Here is a 22,922-nt window from a genome sequence, read left to right on the forward strand (position 1 = left end):
ATGTGTTTTTCTCATATTCCTCCTAATTGCACCATTAGTCTGCTGCACTTTTCATCATTTTCTAGTTGAAAACCGGAAAGGCTGGGCGTTGAGATGTAAAACCGGCTGTGTGCACTTTCATGTTGCACCACATGAGCCCAAATGTGAAATGGACACTTGTTTTTCCAACTTGTGAAACTTTTCACGTTGACACTGTTTTCTGTCACATTATTTGTCTAAATATGTTGTGTCCACTGTCCTACCTTTGCAGTTAAAGGAGATCTAAATGAGAGAATTCATCTTTCAAATCAATAATGTTTGCATTTAATTCAAATGTTTTGCCCTGGATTTTGCCTCTTGGGTCAATTAGAATGCTCTCTCTTTGAGTCATATTATACAATGTATACTCTATTTACAATACATTTCAATAATTTCGTCCTGGAATTTAAAATGATGAAAGTAAAAGTCAGTAAAAGATGTTTCGGCATAAAAATGGAAATTAACCAAAACAGTATTTACATTTACAGTGCAACAGCCACAGCTGCCCTTAGTGAACCATATAGGTAATGATCAAAATAATCATAATTTATGTTTATGTAATGGTTAATACACCTGTATGTAGAAGCTCTTTCATGCTAAAATATAATTATAATTATATTATACAATAAAAAGAAAAAAAATATTGAAAGCCGATTATTATGTCTTGATTAAGATGTCAGCTTATAGTTATTTACTTGCATTCCTGAACAGAAAAATGAGTTTTAGTGGTCTAACGTTTTGCTTGATTAATTTCTGTCTCCAAGAAGAAGCCCAGAGAGCCGGCTCACATTTGGGTAGAAATAGTGTTCTGTGAGTTCAATTTAAATAACATTTTTTAGTTTTAAACAATTTTAAACCCATAAATGTGTCTTCATTCTTTTTTTTTTGTTACGTGCCCACCAGTGACACTTGGACCGAGCCTTGAAACTGCAACGCTAATTCTGCACTTTATGGAGTCACTCATAGGGGGACAGGACCTCATTCCCAGAATGTAAACAGTGTCCGCCATCTTTGCTAACCATTACGCTAACAGGAACAGGTCACTGGTGGGCACGTAATAAAGAAAAGAATGAAGTTATTTCTCAACTCAGGGGAAAATTAGTTTGAGAAGCAATTTTTTTCAAATATACTACCCCTATTCTAGTAATACAAAGCTAAATGCAAATCGGAGAAGTATTCCTTTAAGCACTGTACATTCATGTAGTGCAGAACATAGGAGTTACTAGCACAGACCTCCATTCCTGGGAAAACCATGACAATAAAGTTAGGTTATTTTTGATCATTTATTTGATTGGTTATTTGCAACAGGGAGATGATGACAGGTCGCATGCCGCTCTCCAACAGTTGCTTTACAGACCGTAAAGCAACTGTTGGAGAGCGGCTTTTCGGATGAGCTCAGTCACTTAAATGTTTGCATAATTGTTTATTGAGTTATAAAGTGTATCTCAAGAAAATGATATTATTTCTAATGCAGAATACATTTGTTTGCAACCTCCGGATATCTGTGTTAATGTTCACTTTCACCACAAGGTCCTTTTAGTGGCTGTTCTGGAGCTTTTGAGTGCTCAAAGTGCTTCACAACAGACACTTTGTGGTGTCACAAACTTCCTTGACAGTATATTTATGTCATATATGGGAAAGTATTATTTCCTCACATACTTAAAAGGCAACATTCTTGTAATGTTTTAAGTTGTTTTTATGTCTCATACTGCAGCTCATTTTATGATATTCAAAGCTTCAAATCAGACTTCTGTACTGACCCAGACAAAAAGAGCTAAAGCTGTGGTGCAAAACTTTAAAAACTAAACAAATGAGTCCATACAATGCTGATTAAGCTTCACATGACTGCGTTTCTCAGTACAGCAGTTGTTTTTTTTCATGTCTGTGGCAACATTCTAAAGAGAAGCACTCACAAAAAGTTTCAGAAGTGGATTTTCAGTAGGACTGATCATGATTTTCTAAACGAAATATCAAGAGTTATCAGTTAAAATGAAAGAGGTCAAAGGTCGGCAAATTTATTCTGCATCCTCAGGATGGAGTTCATGTACTAAGTTTGGTATTGATAGATAAAATGTTTGCTGTGATACAAGCCCACTTCCAGTTTGGCGGCTTCTCCGCCAATTTCAACAGGCGAACGCCTTTTGAAATTGAAGACGATCTGTGCCAAGCTTCGTTCAGATCGGACAAAATTTGTGACCACTGAAAATGGTTTGAAACAAAATAAAATCCAAAATGGCGGCACGGTCCAAGCAAGTAGAAACACAATGGCTGCCTATATGCAGCAGCCAATAATAGTTTAGACTGCATTTTCTAAAGGCAAATCTCTCATATAGTTTTAAAAAAAACCTCAGGTATTGGTATGGGCCTTTAAAAAAATATTATGGTCATATCACACTATTTCAACAGTTGGTCGTTTCATTCACTTTCGATCTACCACAGTTCACAGTCTATCCAAACATCTATGCTTCACTTGTTTTTTCTTTTTCTTTTTCTTTTTGTCTTTGCAGTCTAAAAAATGCCTATTTGTTCATCACAGCTACTATCAAGTTACATGTTGCGGCAGTTTAAATGTAGATTTGGCAAATAGCTGACAGGTTCATGTTCAGTGTAATGGACTAAAACAGTCAGACTGTTATGGATATGAATGGGAAAAAAACTGACAGTTCGGATGTGAGGAAAATCATATTTAAAAGTGGCAAATGAAAAAGAGGTTAACTTTAATCTTAATAACAGTTGGTCATTTTTATGAACTGGGCAAGGTTTACATTTACAAACTGACTGATCGATTATTAGGGCCAATGTTTGCGAGTTTACTTTCTCTTTCTGTCAGATTTGACAGTGTAAGGATTTCTGATTGTCTTGTTGCAGCCCTATTATAAACACAAAACAAATACCACTGTAAATATCACTTTAAAAAGTTTATTAACAAAGAGTTGTGACCATGATACAGTCAGTAATTACTAGACAGCTCTCCGATGGACAAACTGAGTCTTGGCGTGTGTTTGATGCGAGCCCTGGTTTGTCATCAGCTGAAATGTTACGGAATTAATTCCATAAAACGTATGCCTGATGATTCCATGAAAAGATCAAATCTGCTTGTGTGTCAGTCAGGCTCTAGTTTGCATGGCAGACAGTTTTTATTAGCTGTGATCTTAGCTGCTTCACTCACACACACACACACACACACACACACACACACAGTTTCACAAAGACAGGTGAAGGTTAAGGTGAGAGAGCTCTACATTCATGTAGCCTTCACTGCACATGCTTAGAATGCCACATCTGACATTGACTGGCTGATGTGCAGCACAGACAGAACCACCTGACATTAAAAAAAAAAAGAAAAGAGGAAACAAGCACAAAAACAATTCCATAGGAATTTAAGATGATTTCAACACATTTGTCCGCCCCCCTCCGTCCTAGCTGTACAGACACTTCAGCTCCCAGCACCACAAACAGGATGAGGACATGCACTTTTATCCATCTTAACAAGAATCATGATTTCAGCATAATAAAAAAAGAAAGAGAAATTCTCAGGTGAGAGTAAAAAAAACCTGCAGACCTGAGTTTTCAATGGAGGCAAGTGAGGCTGCAGTTATTTTGATGTTTGACTCGATTGAAGAAACTCCTTTGCAGCAGATGACAAGTTGTGCACCAGCTGTCTGACGACACCCTCTTGCTCTCTGGCCCACAACAGGCCGTCATCCACAGCGAAGTTGACAGGCACACACATGGCTTCCTTCTGCAGGTCGGTCAGCCGACAGGCAGCGGCGACTCCGGCTAATCCCAGCAGCACAAGCAGGAGGAGTTTGAACAACAGGCCGATGAGAGAAAGTCGAGGTTTAGGTCCCGATTCCACAACGACCTTCTTATCTGCTGAGATGAAACGAGTATGGGTGACGTTAGGACCATGATTGAAATATGACAAGAGCTAAATAGTTTCAAGTCTATTCTTAAACAGAATAAAATCAAGAAACAGTAGGAACAGGACAGACTTCTAAAAAACTACAGATGTATACATTGAGACATTAATTACCACCTGCTGCTTGTCTGTTCTTTTTCTTCTTCTGCTCGTTCTTCTTTTTCTGTTGTTCCTTTGCAGCCAAGGCTGCCATCTGGGCATTGTACTCTTTCCTCCTCTTCTCCTTCTCCTCCGCCTTTTCTTGTTTGCGAGCCTCCTTCTCTTTGGCCTCCCGCTCCCTCTGCTTCACCTCTCTCTTCCTCTCCAGCTCTGATTGGGGGGATGAAAAGGGACCGTGATGAAAATCACACCAAGCGCCATATCTCAGCAGCAAAACTAATACCATCTCAGCTTTTCCACCACAAAAATGCACCAGGTAAGAATTTATTTTCCGAAGTAGTTGCTTGTGGAGTAGAAGTGTGAGTCTTTAAGATTCAAGACCAGAATCATGATGCAACCATCAGCTAATTATGAAAATTGTCTCAAACATTTCTTGTCCCCCACCTTTTTCTCTCAAAAGGCGCTTCTCTCGTGCATGATCCACTTCTTCCTGAAGGGCTCTCATGTGCTGCAGAACCTGAGCATAAAGCATAACGGCAGACCTTTAGTTTTGGATATTTGCACACGTACAGTACATACAAATGTGTGTGAACTGCTTGGTTGATGCCTCTCTTATTCTTCCTCACCTTGGAGGCACACTGTTTGCACTGCTTCTCATCCAGGCAGTCTCCTGCTGCCTTGGCCAGGTCAGGCTCCAGAGGGTTGTCTTTCAGATCCAACCACTTCAGACCCTTGAGGACAAACACACACAAGCAAAGGTAAATGAATCTGTGTCTGACAAGTACAACTACGACATTGACAAACAACAATCAGCCAGCTTATGGTAAAGAAATGTTGATTGAATCAATGTTCTTATCCAGCTCTCAATGAAGAGTACAATATGTCATTTTGTTCATTTAGGAAACCAATAAAAGTGTTGTTATTAAACTTGTCACCATTCTCAGGTTTTATCCTGTCCATTTTCAAACTGTTTGAAGTTTGAAGGTTAAAGTGATAGTTTGGGGTTTCTGATGTTGGGGTGAGTTTTCATGTCTGTAGCTACATTCCCGAGTGGCACGATTAAAAAAAAAAAAAGATAAACAACAAATAACTTCCATAAGGTATCTCACTGTTTCTTATGTAAACTGCTCATTCTGACACAGAGTAAATCATCATTTGTAGCTCACAGGGAGTGGGGACATACACATCTTGTTAGATAAGGAACACCTATCAAAAGGAATTGGACAGCACCAGTCTAAATACTACACATAGTTATCTTGAATCAGCACACAAATATGTGCGGAAAAACACTGCACCCACTCTGAGTTGGGAGAAGCTGACGGGCAGCACAGTCAGCTTGTTGTTGTACAAATCCAAATGTTGAAGGTTGCTCAGGCTCCCCAGGTCGTCAGGCAGACAGGTTAGCTGGTTTTTACTCAAATCCACCTTAACGAGGTGAGTCAGGCTGCAGAACTCTGGCTGCACGAAAGAAACCAAGACAAACAGAAAATCATGTCAGTCTTAATCATTTCTCTTTGATCACCAGGATGTACGACAGACTAAAAGCAGCTCTACAAAAGGTTCCGAAGACACAGGTAGGAACAAGTTATTGGCATCTATAGTTCCCAGGCTTTGACAATGGGGGAAACTTAACTTAAATTCCTTCAATGAGTGAATAATGTTCTTGATGGAAACTTAAGACAATTCATTTCCCATTAATCGTTGCAGAGCAAAGATTAATGGATGGGCAGTAATACTACTAAACAATATAAATCATGACACAACTTGCTTGGACTTAGTCTTCAGGGGACACCAATGCAGAAGTAAAAATATACTGAACTTCACTAGATAAAAAAAGCACAGTGAGAAAATTAGATTAATTCTCAATTGATTCATAACATCAGTCAACATTTTCCTGAGGAGCTAATGGTCTCAATTGCTAGTTTCGAGTCATCTTCAGAATACATGACCCGGTTGGAACAAGGGCATTTCTGCATGGAGTTTGCATGTTCTTCCTGTGTGCGCGTGGGTTTTCTTCGGGTTCATGAGGGGCCCCTGCACCCATCATGTGGAGGGTAAAGAGGTAAAAGATGGATGGATGGATGGATGGATGGATGGACGTAATAGTATTATGTAAATTAATTCCTATTTAAAGTAAAATAGATGAAAAAAATAGCTTGGCATCAGCCAGAATCATGGGAATTGTGTTTACAATTGTTTTCATACTCACAGGAAGGGAGGTAATGTTATTACAAGACAAGTCCACAACAGTTGCTTTGGGAAATAAAGCCTGTGAAAATAAAGCAAAATACAACTCAGATTTACATACACTATCTGTGACTGCAGCATAAGAAAAAGATCTTTGAAATAAGTAAAAAATAGCAGCACCAAAATGAGCACAAAACACCAGAAAAATATACAGAGGGGACACAAAGTGAAAGTACTGAAGTACTTTGGTTAGTGGACAAAACAGGACATTTGAGAACATCCTCATTACCAGGTTTGTGGAAAAACTAATCAATGAATTGAGAAAATAATCGGCAGATTAATCGATTGTTATAGTAATTGCTAGTTGCAAACCTGCTGGAGTTAAATTATGAATATTCTTAAAAGTCTGAATAGATTATATATCCTTTCACTGTGATAATATTATGTATGGATGCATGTATTTTTCTACTAAAACAAGATCAAATTGACAAGATTCTCAAAAGCTCTCCTGCTGTGATCTGCCAGCCACAAAAACACTTGGATATATACTGGATATAAGCAAGGCCTAGATCTATTTGTATGCTTGATATTTACAAGATAATCAAACGTAAAATCAAAGTAACGATCAACTATAGATGTTAGATAAATACAGTGCAGTCAATACTGCAGCTCAAATGTAGATAAATAAATATAGATGAGTAAAACATAACACCACCAGGAACCACTCATTAGTTAGGTACTTTCAACCACCGTGCACTTAGGTGGTGACATACATGGCCTGAAGTTACACTTATTTTAAACCTATTTATGTGTATTTTAACTTGTTTTCTCACAAACAGTCCCACGTCGGCCAGAATGTGCAACTCACCAGCTCTCTGACTGGCACCTCAGTGAGGTTACACAGGCTCAGGTCCACCTCATTACCGCTGATTTTATCCTTCAGGTTCAGCACTTTGCTGTTTTTACTCATACTGGAGTCTGTGGGGAATATAAACACTGACATGAGGGAACCTGGAGACAACTTTAACACCGGGAAACGTATGTAACGTTAACGTTTCACGAGCGCCACTCACCTGTTATGAAACTGCGACAAAACTGTCCTGGGATTCGACCAACGACGGACACGAAACGAACGTCTATCTTGTAAAAATGCAGAAAGTTTGTGGAAATGGTCTGAAAACCTGCTGAGTGATTTTTTTTCCTGCCTCAATGCAAATCCACGTCACTGATTGAACGACAGCGCGGAGTCGTGAAAGCGAACAGCGCCCCTGCTGCACTGGAGGAAAATTACACAAAACAAAACCGACAGCTCGAGACTCATTGATAGGAAGACGACGTGGTTTTGATACTGGCGAGAAAGGTCGTCGTTGTGAAATGGGTCGGGTATGATCCTCCTCCTGTAACTGCTGAAACGTAACTTTTTTTCTGCAGACATAGAGGAAACCTATGGCAATGTTTGGACTGTAAATACAATCTGTATATTAGCATGGCATCTATGGACTAGCCTACCCCCAGAAGGCTACTTAACTTCATTGTGTATTATTGGGTGTTGCCTGTTTGGAAAAATGGTCTAACACTGAGGTGTCAAACTCAAATGACCTGGGGGACCTTGTGCTTTCTGGTTTAAATTTGTTGACCTCAGCATTAATTCAGTCTCTGCTGCCTGGTGTATCCGATGTGTGCTCTCATTGATTTTTGTCTTGGGATGTGCTCACTGCTCACTTCATTTTAAGATCTGTGCACTTTGTTTTGACCTAGTGTTAGTTTGTGGTGTCCTTATGCCTTCATTTGACAGAAGCCGACACAAGATCTAAACTCTGCTATACTGAGAAACACAGAGTGAGAGTGGTGTGGATTTTGAAGGCTGATATTGACAATGTAGAGATCCTGAAAACAGTCATATAATCATGAGTATAATAATCCAAAAACATGGAAATCACTCTTTCTACATTAATTTGAGACCATTGCTGTTAATATTATCAGGAATACTCACACTACAAAGCAACAGCACACAGGTTTTAGATTTTCATGCTTCATTTTTAATACAGGTTTATTTATTAATGACTACATGCTGATTACATTAGAATGATGTGAGTTAGATACATTTAATGGTGTAGTAGTGAACCCCACAATTCCATTGTAATGCTTGTTGTGAACTATAATGTAAAACAAGACATGTGGTGTTACAATTCAAGAGGCAGACAATACACTACCTTAATAGGTGATTACATGTCAGTTTTTAGTGACTAAACCAGACGCTCAAACAAGTACAATTGTTACTACAACTAGAAAAGGCAATTTTGAAGAAATTGCAGTGGGATTGCTGTCAAATGCAAAGCCATGCTGAATTGCTGGTTTGAAGCATTTGAATTTGTATGAATAGATTGAAAAATATGTGAGTTTGTCTACTGAATGAGCGGAAGCCATGCTGTGTTGCTGCCTTGAAGCAGTTGAAGTTGTATTCATATGAACAAGAAGTTGAAGTTTTATGAATAGTTTGGAAATTTGTTCTTTTACTCAAAGAAGGTTTTTGTTTTTTGTCCCGCTCACTCGACTGATGTCATCACCACTGTAACCTCATGCAATGCACAGTAATGTTAAACTCTGGAAAAAGTCCAAAAACCTGATGAAACTTAATGTCTGATTGTGGAAAAAGTATGAATGGTATATATACAGTGAATCATGTTGAAAGGTTTGTGAACATTTTAAAACCTGAACGGTCTTTCTACGTAAAAGTATGAATGTGTAGAAGGAGTTGAAAGATGCATGAAAATGCATTAAGTTTGAAAAAAGGTCTTCATTCATTTCTATGGGAAAAAAATCAAAGGAAAATGTTATAATTCGGATTATATTGAATATATCTGAATATTAATGTAATATTTCGGAAAACTGAATACATCCGATAATGTCCCAATTGAGCTGAAAGTTTTGAAGTTTAATAATAATGGAAAATGTTGCTAGTAGTAGTTACTAAAATGTTACTAGTTGTAGTTGCTCAGCAATCCCACTAATTATTTAACACTAGTCATTGTCAACAGTCCAAATGGAAAATATGTAGGCTAAAAACACAATGATAGCTGAGACATAGCAAATGATGAACACTTTGTTGATTCTTCTAGCCACTTTGGTCCAGTAGCCAGGTTTTGCTTCCTCCTTCCTGCTGCTGACAAGTAGAGTCTTTATCTGGTTCCTCACCTCATACAAGGTGAGAGACACCTCCATTAGTTGGATGTTGCTATCCTGAAAAGTAGTTTCATAAACTGTGGTTAATATAAATAGAAAAAAAATATTCTTGATTAAAGTTGAGAGAGAAACAAGGACAGAAAGAACAGACTCCTATTGTGAGGCTGCAGGTAGTACTGGTTCAGAGAGACAGAGGTTGTGGCTGTAGCTAAACCAGCGCTCGCTTTTTTACTTGTTTGAACAGGTGGTTTGATACTGGGAGGATTAGTAAATTCTGTATAAACCTGGCTCAAACCAAACTGCTGGTGGGGGGGGGAACAATTCTGTCCAACTTGACTCTAACCTCTGTAGCCACTGGCAGCTTTTCAGATGGCGTCTTAATGGGAGACACATCACAGCCAGATGAAGAGTGAACACATTTATTCACCTCTGAAGAGATTAGAGACAAAGCATGGTTAGCATACACTCAGAATAACACAATCACCAATGTGTATATGTCTGCTTCAGAGAATGAATTAAGTCACTTAAGTTGAGCACCATACAAAACACATAAGAGTAATGTCCATACTGCTTAAACAGTAGACCAGTCTGGCTTGATCATTCAATATTGCATATTTTTTTACCTCCTTCACATCTAGCTTTGCCTCGTTTGTCCTCACTTAGCCTCAGGTCTTCATCTGTCTCATTGTCCTGTGGTGCGTTGTCTTTCTCTATCAGGTACATCACAAAAACACTCTCCAGGAGGCTGAGCATCATCAGAGCAAAAACCCCAATGCAGTAGACGGCTGATGGGACAAGGCAGCTTCATTAATGCTGATAAGTAACTAAACAGAGTCAGGACATGAGCTGTTACCAGAGCTTCTTTACCTATCAGTGGGATCCGCTCTGATGAAGAAGGCAGAATTTCATTGAGAATGAGCTGCATCACAGTTACAGCGAGCAGCACTGTGACCTTGAAGCCCAGCTTCTCGCCACTGGTGTCTGAGATCAGGAAGGAGGCCAAGTCCAGACACAGGAAGAACAAGATGGGGAGTATGAAGTTGACAATATAGAGCGCCGACCTCCTCTTTATCTTGATCTGTTTAATGTTAAGCAATTCACAAACCATTATGATTTGGTAACTTTAAGAAAACAGCTAACACATAGCTATATTTACCACATCAGCTTTGCAAATAAACACCTCAATAGAGACAGCAATTTAGCACCGAACAGACATTTTGTGCATGCGATCTCAGTTGGGTGTGGTGCTAGAGAGGGTGTAAGCTGAATTTAAATCTGATGTTGTCTTTGATTCAACCCTGTTTGCTTCTAAGTGTGCTTTACAAATAAAGTTGACTTGATTTGATATGACTTTAATCATAAGTGTTATCATCATTGCTACTTTGTTTTTGCCATAGCACAGGTTTAGTGATTTAAAATACTTACAGTGTAAATCAGCAAGCTTTGATTAAATCTGATAAATGTTTCTTCCGTTTTTATCACGCTTGTAATGCTGATCAGCTCCCACTCAGACTGATTCTGTGTCATCCTGCGAGACTTTTCTGTGATCCGTTCATAGGGGGTTAACAAAAACTTTATTTCTTCATCTTGAGTGGGAGGTAAAAAACATTGCGCAGGATTAGCAAAGATTGATGTAAATTGACAGACATGAGGACACACATACACACAACAGGTTACAGACTCACCAGAGTGTACAACAGACCTAAAAGTGAGTTTGCAGCTCTGAGTGTCAAAGGGGAATCTGTAGACTTGCATTTTGCAGGTGCTGACCAACACAAGTTCATCCATTAGTGTAACATCCCCGTATGATCTTATTATGACATAAGGGTTAGGTTTAGACTTGTCACTCTCTGTCCTGTAAATAAAACACATAAACACGTATATGAATGTCATGTAATGTAGTATTGCCTGTACATTACATGTGTAGCAGAATAGAGATGCCATGAACAGCTGTCTGGTGTCTCAACCAGTGCTGATCAGCCAGTAATCAGCAAATATAAAACAAAAAAATCCTATTTTTTTAACCATGGTTCAAAAACAAATTCATTCTAGTAACCCAGCTACTCACTGATAATGAGAATCTGCTAATTCAGTTCCTCCGAATATTTGGTGTTCCTGTTACCCCAATATAGTTTGCCACTTTAGTGGATACCATTCCCTCTGGTATCCTAACTCTGCTAAGAGGGGCTGAAAACTGGTTTGTTTACAGGTCTGCTGCCAATTTTGATGACTATATGACCTACAGACCTACTGCTCGTGACCAATAGATCTGTGATCCATACTCTCTAATTGTACTGCTAATTGTACCGCTACTGCCGCTAAAGTTGTGATGAATATTGTTTTTGTTTGTTAGTTTGCTTTATTTATGACAAAGTTGTTTGTGTGATGTGTGTTTATTTTTGACAAAGTTGCTTGATTTGAACTAATGCATGTTCTCTTTTTTGTTTTGATTAGTTCGGTTTGATTATTTTGTTTCTTTGTAACTTTTTTTTGTTTGTTTTGAGCTGCTCTTGAGTCGACTACTTTGACATTTTCTGTGTCTCTTTGCAGGGCAGGTGCTGGGGGGCAGATAGCCTTTTCCCCTGGTGGTGGTGTCCGTCATTGGTCCCTCAACTGTACAGCACTTGGTTGTGATCCAGATGGTTTATGGTAATCACTGTGGTGTACATTAGGACCCTTTCTCTTCTCAGATTTTTCCCTTTTTTGTAACAGTACCTATTTATATTATTGACCCAATTTACACCACCTATAATTATAACATTTACATTCTATCAATTGTCATTTTGCTTTTATAAAGTGACTTAGTAATTACAAATGTGCTGTTTTTACATCATTCTGAACAGTAACATGACGTCATACAATATCAGAGACTGAGGATCAAGGGTGTGAGCATGCACATTCATTTAAACTTACAATTCCAGAATGGAGAGATGTGGCTTCCACATGAGTTCAGCTGGAACAATCAAATATCTATTATCACAAAATTCTGTTTCGTTCCAACGTACAAAGTCATTTTCCCACATCTTCAAAGAGAAACAGGGAGAGACCAACATATTTAAGCAGAGTGATGAGAAAAATGATTCAGTCAGGAATTGCTTTTTTCCTCAGAGAAAACTCACCATTTTGATCGTAATACAAGAAACAAATATCTGGTCCTTCCCTCTCTATGAGCAAAGAAATACAATGTGTGAAGAATATCTTGGACAACCTGGTAACTGTCAAGAAACCTGGCAAAGATCACTGTCAAAACATTACATTACATTACATGTCATTTAGCAGATGCTTTTATCCAATGCGACATACAATAAGTGCATCAGTGCATGTACTGTATGTGCATTTATGTGCACGTTAATGTGCAATAAAGTATGCGCCTCTTCAGTGCTGAACTTTACACAGTAAGAAAAGAGGATTAAAAATGCTAAATAAAATAAAAGCGGCATTGATTCAAATAAAGTGCAAATCAATAAACGGAGCAGTAGTTTGGGTAAATATAGTAGACATGCTGCATGTGACTGTATGAGTGGTGTCAGGTTTTTTTTTAAGTATTCATTGCTGATTCTTTCACTTGTAATTTAAAGCCGCATATAGATAGAAACACTGAGGTCTTTTTTTTTTTACTTCAGAATGGGTTACACCAAGGTTATAAAAGTTTCAGATTTTTCATTAGTATTAGTTTTAATTTGAACATTGTGTACTTCATCTTAATTTCATATGAACCCAAAAGGATTATGTATGACAGGAATTTACAAAGACAAAAACTAAGCTTATTTGTGCTACAATTCTAGTTAATTTTAGTTTGTTTTGTAAACACACACTGCAGTTTCACTTAGTTGTCGTTTGGTTTTTTTAACACTCTTTTATTTCAGTTACGAAAATGTTTTTTTTCAATTTAGTTTTCATTGTGGATATTATCACAGTAAAAACAAGTTTCATATCAGTCAATTTCAGTCATAATCATGATAAAATGTCAAATAATTCAAGATAAATTGTTGTTATCCTTAAAAAATGGACCAATATAACCTCCTCCATGAACAAAGTAATAGTTATAGTCTTTAAGTGTGCTGCAAACAATCACCCACCACTTCTAGAATGGCACTGACAGTCAACTCCATAATAACTCTTGTGGGCTCACTGTAGTCGGCAACAGGCCGGGTCATGTGGAACGTCTTATTGTCATAGGTCAAACCCAAATGCTTGATAAGATCCTGGTAAGCACATTTCCCCTCAGAGGATGCCCCATCTGCAGTGAAAAGAATACGATTAACCACGAAAAAAGACTGAAAATCATTTGGACTTTATATCAGGACTTCAGTTCTTTGTATGTATTAGCTGATATGTTAGCTTCTCTGAGGATGAGTTGCTCCTTAACTCATGGAACATCTCATCTTGTTGATCTGCATTGCACTTGTGTATTGTTTTTTTTACTTCTTGACAACTACTTAAGACAACTAGGGATTTTCACCCACGTACACACACATTCATGAAACACTTTTCAATCATTTATGCATCCCATTCACAGCTGACACATATGCCAAGGTTTTTAGCAGCCATTTATCCATGAACTATTATGTTAATAGAGGGATTGGTATTTCCATCAATTTGGCTCAGTGAAGAAACAACTCCCATTTTAGCACAGCACAGTTTAACAGCATCACAAATTACAAAGTGACCATGCAGAGGAATCAAGAAAAACTGAAATAGAGGTGTTCCTAAAACTATTACATCTGAGTGTATATAAGCTAATACAAATCCCATCCAGGTTCTGATGTGTATTTAGTCATGTATGATAGTTTTAAATCACTTAATTCAGATTTAGAGATATCCTAAAATATCTCCATCCAATAGTAACGATGAATATTGTTCACATTGAGGCCTGTGGATTAACTGCAAGAATGCTTACCTGTGAAGAGGAACACGAAAAACAAGCTGACAAACATCACAAGTTCGTTCAGGATCAGAAATAATCCAAAGTCTGAGATGTGAAAATGTTCACCTCTGTCCTCACTGTGCTGTCTATAAATACTAACCCACACTACAAAGGGGATGGGTAAATTAGACCCACCCATTCCTTTTGGGGTTTTTACAGCATCCGTCTAAAAGGCAGTGGGTCTCAACCACACAAGCTTCTATTCAACTAATAAAAATGTTTCTTCATGAGTTCACAAACCGACTCCGTGATGTTGAGATCAGGGCTTTGTGCGGTCAGTTAACCTCTTTACAAACAAACAAACAACTGCTGCAGGATAAATGATCGTACTGTGTGATGGCAAAACGTTTAAATGCCTCAGAACAAATTACACAGTATTGTATTTGTACCCCTAAGGTATACTAATGCAGTTGTGAGGAAGTATGTGGTGAGATTTCACGGAGATTCGATTCATTTGTAAAAAAAAAAAAGCACAACTAATGGGATCATAATGTACAACATTGGAAATGTGTTAAAGATTTTTATTTAGGAGGCAAATGGGAGTTTTTCCACTTCCTGTTAAAATACATGAGAATATCAGAAACACCTAAAACAATTAGGAGCAGTACAACACCTGTGATCTCAATGCTAAAAACAGTTATGGCCTTTAAGGCCTCCTCTGCAGAGCATTCCATTTGTGAAAGCTGTCATTTTTAAGTTATGGAAATATTACAAATGTAGTTGCATTATAATGAAACAATATTAACCCTAGGTTATATTGAAACATCTCATCATTTTAGTTAATTTTCAGTCATTACGGTAAACATAATACCACTATTCAAAGCTCGCTCATGCTTCTCCTTACATTGGATTCATACGTACTATATGGTGGCGCCTCAACTGAATTGCCTCCGATTCACTTTGAAGAAGCATCAAGTCTCACATTGTTTTGCTCCCATTGAATGTGGCAGCATGCGTTCAATATTGAACTTCCCCAGCTTCAGCCAGTCACGTCACATTATGCAAATATTCCAGCACAGGCACAAATCACGTTTAACATTTAGCTCAAACCCGACACAGCCCAATTAAATGCATGCAACAATGGTGGACATTACATTGCCATCACTTTAGCAACATTAGCAGTCATGATGACACTGCTCTGCTAACCTCTGATAGACACCTCTATGGAATTAGATGGGTGTCAATATTTTCAAACAAGCAAACAACAGCTTTTTTAAGAAGCAAATCAAATATTGAATGATGGAGTCGATATCCGCCTGGAACTCGGTCCCCAAGTTTTCCCCATCGGCATCCGACAAAATAATTGTTAATATCCAACGTTTGTCAGATTGTTAATTATTTTGTTGGATGTCGACTGGGAATACATGCTGCGTGCACCAAAGTAATAAATATGTTCTATCTATATTCTATCACCTTGTTGCCAGATGTGTTTAAAAAAAGAGGAGGTCATGGGCCATGTTTTGTTGTTATTTTAACATGATATTAAGTAGTGGGCCACATGTGGCCCGAGGGCCGCCAGTTTGACAACACAGGTTTATCCAGTCTCTGCTGCCTGGTGTATCCGATGTGTGCTCTCCAGGATTTTTGTCTTGGCATGTGCTCACTTCATTTTAAGTCTGTGAATCTTTTGTCTTTGCACTTTGTTTGGACCTAGTGTTAGTTTGTGGTGTCCTGACGCCTTCATGCGACACACTATGTGAGTGTTCTGCTACACACCAGTGGTTCTCAAACATTCTATACCACGTACCACCTGAAAACACAATGAAGTGCCCACAAAGAGTGCTTTGTGGGCACTTCATTGTGTTTTCAGGTTTTTCATACTCCAACCTGTTTGCAGTCGTCTTGGTTTACTCATGAAATGTTGCTGTTTTCTTCTGTCTCGATAGAAAACTACGTAGTTGTTCTCTGTGTGCAGTGCAGGACTGTCGCGGGTGTCCCGCTATACTGAGAAACACAGAGAGAGAGTGGTGTGGATTTCGAAGGCTTATATTGACAATGGTTTGAATGTAGCAAAGCCAATTTGTTTATATTACATTATCCAACATTTTTAATAGCATACATCTCTTAGTGTAAGTTGAGTGGTGACTGTTTTGTTATCAAGTGTTTGTAGAGCTCCTGAAAACAGGCATATAATCATGAGTACAATAATCCAAATCCAAATAGAAATCACTCTTTCTACATTAATTTGAGACCATTGCTGTTAGTATTATCAGGAATACTCACATTACAAAGCAACAACACACAGGTTTGCTTAGACTATCATGCTTCATCTTTAATACTGGTGTATTTATTAATGACTACATGCTGATTACATTAGAACGATGCAAGTTAAATACATTTCATGGTGTAGTAGTGGACCCCACAAGCAGACAATACACTACCTTAATAGGTGATTACATGTCAGTTTTAGTGACTAAACCAGACGCTCAAACAAGTACAATTGTTACAAGACTAGAACTAGAAAAGGCTATTTTAAAGAAATTGCTGTGGGATTGCTGTCAAATGCGAAGCTACGCTGAATTGCTGGTTTGAAGCATTTGAATTTGTATGAATAGTTTGAAAAATATGTGAGTTTGTCTACAGAATGAGTGGAAGCCAAGTTGAAGTTTTATAAACAGTATGAAAATTACTTGAATTTGTATGAAAAAGAAGTTGAAGTGATATGAATATGTTGAAATGGATTCAATCAATTTAAAAGGCATTAAAGTATTTGGGAAACAAATAGACTAAAGTGTACAAGAAAGAAATACTGATTACTTTTGTGGAATAAACCTTTAAAAAATATCAGCACACTTTCAGTAAAAGGGACCTTTAAAATATTGAGTACTTAGACAAAGTATTATTTCTTTTGTTTTTTAATTTAAAACAAAAAGTATATAGTCAGTGATATTTTGGGTGGGATGTACCTTTAAAGATTTGTTTCTGTTCAGTCTAATTAACTGATGTGAATCAGCTGTGTGTGTGTGTGTGTGTGTGTGTGTGTGTGTGTGTGGCACTTGCTTACAGTTACATTACAAATACAGAGAAAACATCCCTGATGCACCGGCCACACAACACACTCTAACATGAAAACTGTAGGTCCGATTGAAAAACTGACCACATTGTGAGCATCCTGAGAACTTTCTCAACAACATATTGTCAAATTTGACCCCATGTTGTTGTGTTTTTAAAATGTGGCCACAGGTGTAAGAGAGTCAGGCAAGTGAGTCTTAATGAGAGAATATTATATTGAATATTTCGGAAAACTGAATACACCGATGATGTCCCAATTGAGCTGAAAGTGTTGAAGTTTGAATGGTTTGAATAATGGAAAATGTTCTAGTCTAGTAGTAGTTAGTAAAATGTTACTAGTTGTAGATGCTCAGCAATCCCACTAATCATTTAACACTACATCTTTTTAATCAGTCCAAATGGAAAACATGTTGACTAAAAACACAATGATAGCTGAGACATAGCAAATGATAAACACTTTGTTGATTCTTCTAGCCACTTTGGTCCAGTAGCCAGGTTTTGCTTCCTCCTTCCTGTCGCTGAGGAGTAGAGTCTTTATTTGGTTCCTCACCTCATACAAGGCCAGAGACACCTCCATCAGTTGGATGTTGCTATCCTGAAAAGTAGTTTCATAAACTGTGGTTAATAGCAACAGAAAGAACAGACTCCTATTGTGAGGCTGCAGGTAGTACTGGTTCAGAGAGACAGAGGTTGTGGCTGTAGCTAAACGAGCTGTCACTGCTTTACTTGTTTGAACAGGTGGTTTGATACTGGGAGGATTAGTAAATTCTGTATAAACCTGGCTCAAACCAAACTGCTGGTGGGGGGGGGAACAATTCTGTCCAACTTGACTCTAACCTCTGTAGCCACTGGCAGCTTTTCAGATGGCGTCTTAATGGGAGACACATCACAGCTAGATGAAGAGTGAACACATTTATTCACCTCTGAAGAGATTAGAGACAAAGCATGGTTAGCATACACTCAGAATAACACAATCACCAATGTGTATATGTCTGCTTCAGAGAATGAATTAAGTCACTTAAGTTGAGCACCATACAAAACACATAAGAGTAATGTCCATACTGCTTAAACAGTAGACCAGTCTGGCTTGATCATTCAATATTGCATATTTTTTTACCTCCTTCACATCTAGCTTTGCCTCGTTTGTCCTCACTTAGCCTCAGGTCTTCATCTGTCTCATTGTCCTGTGGTGCGTTGTCTTTCTCTATCAGGTGCATCACAAAAACACTCTCCAGGAGGCTGAGCATCATCAGAGCAAAAACCCCAATGCAGTAGACGGCTGATGGGACAAGGCAGCTTCATTAATGCAGATAAGTAACTAAACAGAGTCAGGACATGAGCTGTTACCAGAGCTTCTTTACCTATCAGTGGGATCCGCTCTGATGAAGAAGGCAGAATTTCATTGAGAATGAGCTGCATCACAGTTACAGCGAGCAGCACTGTGACCTTGAAGCCCAGCTTCTCGCCACTGGTGTCTGAGATCAGGAAGGAGGCCAAGTCCAGACACAGGAAGAACAAGATGGGGAGTATGAAGTTGACAATATAGAGCGCCGACCTCCTCTTTATCTTGATCTGTTTAATGTTAAGCAATTCGCAAACCATTATGATTTGGTAACTTTAAGAAAACAGCTAACACATAGCTACATTTACCACATCAGCTTTTCAAATAAACACCTGAATAGAGACAGCAATTTAGCACCGAACAGACATTTTGTGCATGCGATCTCAGTTGGGTGTGGTGCTAGAGAGGGTGTAAGCTGAATTTAAATCTGATGTAGTCTTTGATTCAACCCTGTTTGCTTCTAATTGTGCTTTACAAATAAAGTTGACTTGATTTGACATGACTTTAATCACGAGTGTTATCATTGCTACTTTGTTTTGGCCTGAGCACAGGTTTACTGATTTAAAATACTTACAGTGTAAATCATCAAGCTTTGATCAAATCTGAAAAAGTTTTCTACAGTTTCCTTGTTGATTTCAATGCTGATCAACTCCCACTCAGACTGTTTCTGTATCATCTCGCGAGACTCTCTTATGCTCCATTTATCGTTGAATGTATCGATCTCGATTTCTTTATCTTGAGTGGGAGGTAAAAAAAATTGTGCTGTGTTAGCAAAGATGGTGCAAATCAGGCAGACATGAAGACACACATATATACAACAGGTTACATACTCACCAGAGTGTATAACAGATCTAAAAGTGAGGTTGCAGCTCTGAGTGTCAAAGGGGAATCTGAAGACTTGCATCTTGCAGGTGCTGACCAGCACGTGGTTATATATTATTCCAGTAGTCCCATTAAATAATATTGTGACATAAGGGTTAGGTTTAGACTTGTCGTTCTCTGTCCTGTCAATAAAACACACAAACACTTATATAAATGAAATGTCATGTAATGTAGTATCTCTATTTGTACATTACATATGTGGCAGAATAGAGGTACCATGAACACCTGTCTGATGTCACTTTAATTGCTCTGTGCTGATCAGCCAGTAATCAGCACGTTAAACTAATCCCTATTCCTTTAACACTGGTTGAAAACAACACAATTCTAGTAACCCAGCTATTCAATGATAATGGGAATCTGCTAAATCATTCTGAGTTCCTCCAAAAACAGTTGGTGTTCCTGTTACCCTAATATTACCCCCATTGTAATGGATGCTGACTGTTCGACCCACTGGCCTACTGCCTTTTTGCTGACTCATACTTTCTTTGTTAACTGATAGCTTTGCTTTTGTGTCATTGTTAGACTTTGCCCACAGTTAGACTGTGTGACTGACTTCTGCCAGTATCACAGAGGACTGGTTTCACATCCCTACTGCTTGTATTGTACATGCTTATTATATCTAAGTTGCAATTACAATAGTAATTGGTGTCTTTTTTTTGTTTGATGTTCAAAGACTATTTTGTTTTCTTTGATCATCTAGGTCCAACAATCAGGCTTCACAAATTCCCAACCCCATTTTAGCCATTGTATTGTGTTTAAATGATTCTACTTTTTTTTTTTATTGTTGCATGAGACAGCGTCACTTGCTCCATGGGGGTGGTCCCTGCATTAACATCTTGGGGGTGGTCTTTAAAAATGAAACTAAATTTGTAGATTATTATTATGAAAAACAAGCCTCCTCCTCACTGCCAAAATTACAAGTGGACCTATGCAATGAACCCAGTGTTTACTAATTATAAATGCATTTAAGGTTTTTTAGAACATTGTATTACGATTTGATTATTGAACTATTCAATAATCACCACCTAAAAGGATTACATGTACATTCTATCATTGGCATTTTGCTTTGATAAACTGACAGTCCGTAATTACAAATTTGATTTGCTGGTTTTACATCTTTCTGAACAGTAACATGACGTCAAACAATATCGGAGACTGAGGATCAAGTGAGTGACCATGCACATTCATTTAAACTCACGCTTCCTCTACGGTGAGATCTGGCTTCCAAATGAGTTCAGCTGGAACAGACAAATTTGAAATACCACAAAATTGATCGGGTTCCCAAAGTATGAAGTCATTTTGCCACTCCTTCAAAGAGAAACAGGGAGAGAACAACATATTTAAACAGAGTGATGAGGAAAATGATTCAGTCAGGAATTGCTTTTTTCCCCAGCGAGAACTCACCAATGTGAACCAAACATAAGGAACAAATATCTGGTCCTTCTCTCTCTATGAGCAAAGAAACACAATGTGTGAAATATGTGTTGGACAACCTGGTAACTGTCAAGGAACCTGGCAAAGATCACTGTCAAAACAAATTTCTATTTCTACCTCGACTAAGAAGACAAAAAAAACCAAAAAACGTGTACATCGCACTTATGACTAGCACTTCATAGTTTGATCTACTTGAAGCTCTTACTTACTTCTAGCTCTTATTTGTACCCAAATGTTTAAATGCACTTTTGTAAGTCGCTTTGGATAAAAGCGTCTGCTAAATTACATGTAATGTAATGTAATGTATGTGACAGTTTTATTCTCACACTGCTATAATAAACCAGTAGCACTGCAGAAAGATTACAGCTCCAGTTCTTTCAGGAATGACTTTTGTATGTGGATCTATGTGCACATTAAAGTGCAATAAAGTATGCGCCTCTTCAGTGCTCCTCTTCAGACTCAAAATACTAAATAAAAGAGGCATTGATTCAAATAAAGTGCTGATCAACAATCGGAGCAGTTCATGTAAACATAGTATACCTGCTGCTGTGACTGTGACTGTTTTTTTTTTAAATATTCATTGCTGATGTTTTCACTTGCAATTTAAAGCAGCATATAAATAGAAACATTGGGGTACTTTTTCTTTGACTTCAGAATGGGTGCATACCAAGGTTATAGGTTTTGGATTGTTCATTATTTTTTTTATTTTAGTTTAGAGTTTTTGTTTTTAAAATGAGTTTGTTTTGAATCGAAAAAATGTGTGTAGTTAATCTTAATTTCATATGAACCCAAAAGAATATGTATGAAATGAATTTACAAAGATGAATCCTAAGCATATTTTCACTACAATTTTAGTTCGTTTTATTTTGTTTTATAAACCCACAATTCAATTTCAGTTAGTTATCGTTTGGTTTTTTAGCTCTAGTTTTTGTTTTTATTTCATTTAATGAAGTTTTTCTTGCAATTTTTGGTTTCGTTTGTGGACTTGTCATAGCAGTAATTGCAATGTAACATGTAATGTAATTAGGGCTGGGTGATACAGCAAAGTAAAAAAAAGTTTCAAATCAGTCAATTTCAGTCATAATGATAAAATGTCAAATAATTCAAGATAAATTGAAAAATGGACCAATATACCATCCTCCACGAAACAAAATAATAATTATAGTCTATAATTGTGCCGCAAACAATCCCTCACCACTTCTAGAATGGTATAGACATACAACTCCATAAAGATGTATGTGGGCACACTGTAGTCAGCAACAGGCCGGGTCATGTGGAACGTCTTATTGTTGTAGGTCAAACCCAAATGCTTGATAACATCCTGGTAAGCACATTTCCCCTCAGACGATGCCCCATCTGCAGTGAAAAGAACACAATTAACCAAGAAAGAAGACTGAAAATCATTTGGACTTAATATCAGGACCTCGGTTCTTTGTACGTATTAGTTGATATTTTAGCTTCTCTGAGGATCATGTTGGTTCATGAGTTGGTCCACATGAACTTAACTCACTCACAGCTCATCTTGTTAATCTGCATTACAGTTGTGTATTCTCGACAAATGTAAGCCACTTAACTGATGATTTTCATGCATGTACACACACATTCATGAACCACTTTTTAATTCTTTATGCATCCCATTCACAGCTGACACATATGCCAAGGTTTTTAGCAGCCATTTAACCATGAACCATCATATTGATAGAGGAATTGGTATTTCCATCAATTTGGCTCAGTGAAGAAATCACTCCTATTTTAGCACAGCACAGTTTAACAGCATCACAAACGACATCCTCCAAAGTGACCATGCAGACGAATCAACTCTTCCTTCAAGAAAAACTGAATTAGAGATATCCTAAAATAGCTCCATCCTCCATCCAATAGTAACGATGAATATTGTTCACATTGAGGCCTGTGGA

The 22,922-nt window shown here is 37.9% G+C and overlaps 3 protein-coding genes across 5 annotated transcripts; all 3 read right to left on the reverse strand.

Annotated features, from left to right (window-relative positions):
• Nucleotides 1-2,923: 2,923 nt before the first annotated feature.
• Nucleotides 2,924-7,461, reverse strand: lrrc59 (leucine rich repeat containing 59). 3 transcript variants are annotated; one of them, XM_044013214.1, is made up of 8 exons: nucleotides 7,300-7,461; nucleotides 7,095-7,204; nucleotides 6,249-6,308; nucleotides 5,339-5,497; nucleotides 4,666-4,770; nucleotides 4,484-4,556; nucleotides 4,058-4,249; nucleotides 2,924-3,891 (listed from the first exon to the last, which is right to left on the reverse strand). In XM_044013214.1, exons 2-8 carry the CDS (start codon nucleotides 7,194-7,196, stop codon nucleotides 3,614-3,616), a joined length of 969 nt encoding a protein of 322 aa, XP_043869149.1. In that variant the 5' UTR covers nucleotides 7,197-7,204; nucleotides 7,300-7,461; the 3' UTR covers nucleotides 2,924-3,613. The 3 variants fall into 3 exon arrangements, with proteins under 3 accessions (XP_043869149.1, XP_043869148.1, XP_043869146.1); XM_044013213.1 differs by having other exon boundaries at nucleotides 2,924-3,894; XM_044013211.1 differs by having other exon boundaries at nucleotides 2,924-3,894; nucleotides 4,055-4,249.
• A 1,786-nt stretch (nucleotides 7,462-9,247) lies between these two features.
• LOC122759539 (5-hydroxytryptamine receptor 3A-like) lies at nucleotides 9,248-14,505 on the reverse strand. Its single transcript, XM_044014465.1, has 9 exons — nucleotides 14,310-14,505; nucleotides 13,489-13,649; nucleotides 12,323-12,504; nucleotides 11,095-11,264; nucleotides 10,835-10,995; nucleotides 10,277-10,487; nucleotides 10,033-10,194; nucleotides 9,753-9,838; nucleotides 9,248-9,466 (listed from the first exon to the last, which is right to left on the reverse strand). Exons 1-9 carry the CDS (start codon nucleotides 14,473-14,475, stop codon nucleotides 9,248-9,250), a joined length of 1,518 nt encoding a protein of 505 aa, XP_043870400.1. The 5' UTR covers nucleotides 14,476-14,505.
• A 2,878-nt stretch (nucleotides 14,506-17,383) lies between these two features.
• Nucleotides 17,384-22,527, reverse strand: LOC122759540 (5-hydroxytryptamine receptor 3A-like). Its single transcript, XM_044014466.1, has 9 exons — nucleotides 22,521-22,527; nucleotides 22,202-22,362; nucleotides 20,977-21,021; nucleotides 20,771-20,880; nucleotides 19,499-19,694; nucleotides 18,710-18,920; nucleotides 18,466-18,627; nucleotides 18,186-18,271; nucleotides 17,384-18,144 (listed from the first exon to the last, which is right to left on the reverse strand). Exons 1-9 carry the CDS (start codon nucleotides 22,525-22,527, stop codon nucleotides 17,734-17,736), a joined length of 1,389 nt encoding a protein of 462 aa, XP_043870401.1. The 3' UTR covers nucleotides 17,384-17,733.
• Nucleotides 22,528-22,922: the final 395 nt, after the last annotated feature.

The sequence above is a fragment of the Solea senegalensis genome, linkage group LG18 (assembly GCF_019176455.1).
Source record: "Solea senegalensis isolate Sse05_10M linkage group LG18, IFAPA_SoseM_1, whole genome shotgun sequence".
In the NCBI taxonomy this organism is placed as follows: Eukaryota; Metazoa; Chordata; class Actinopteri; order Pleuronectiformes; family Soleidae; genus Solea; species Solea senegalensis.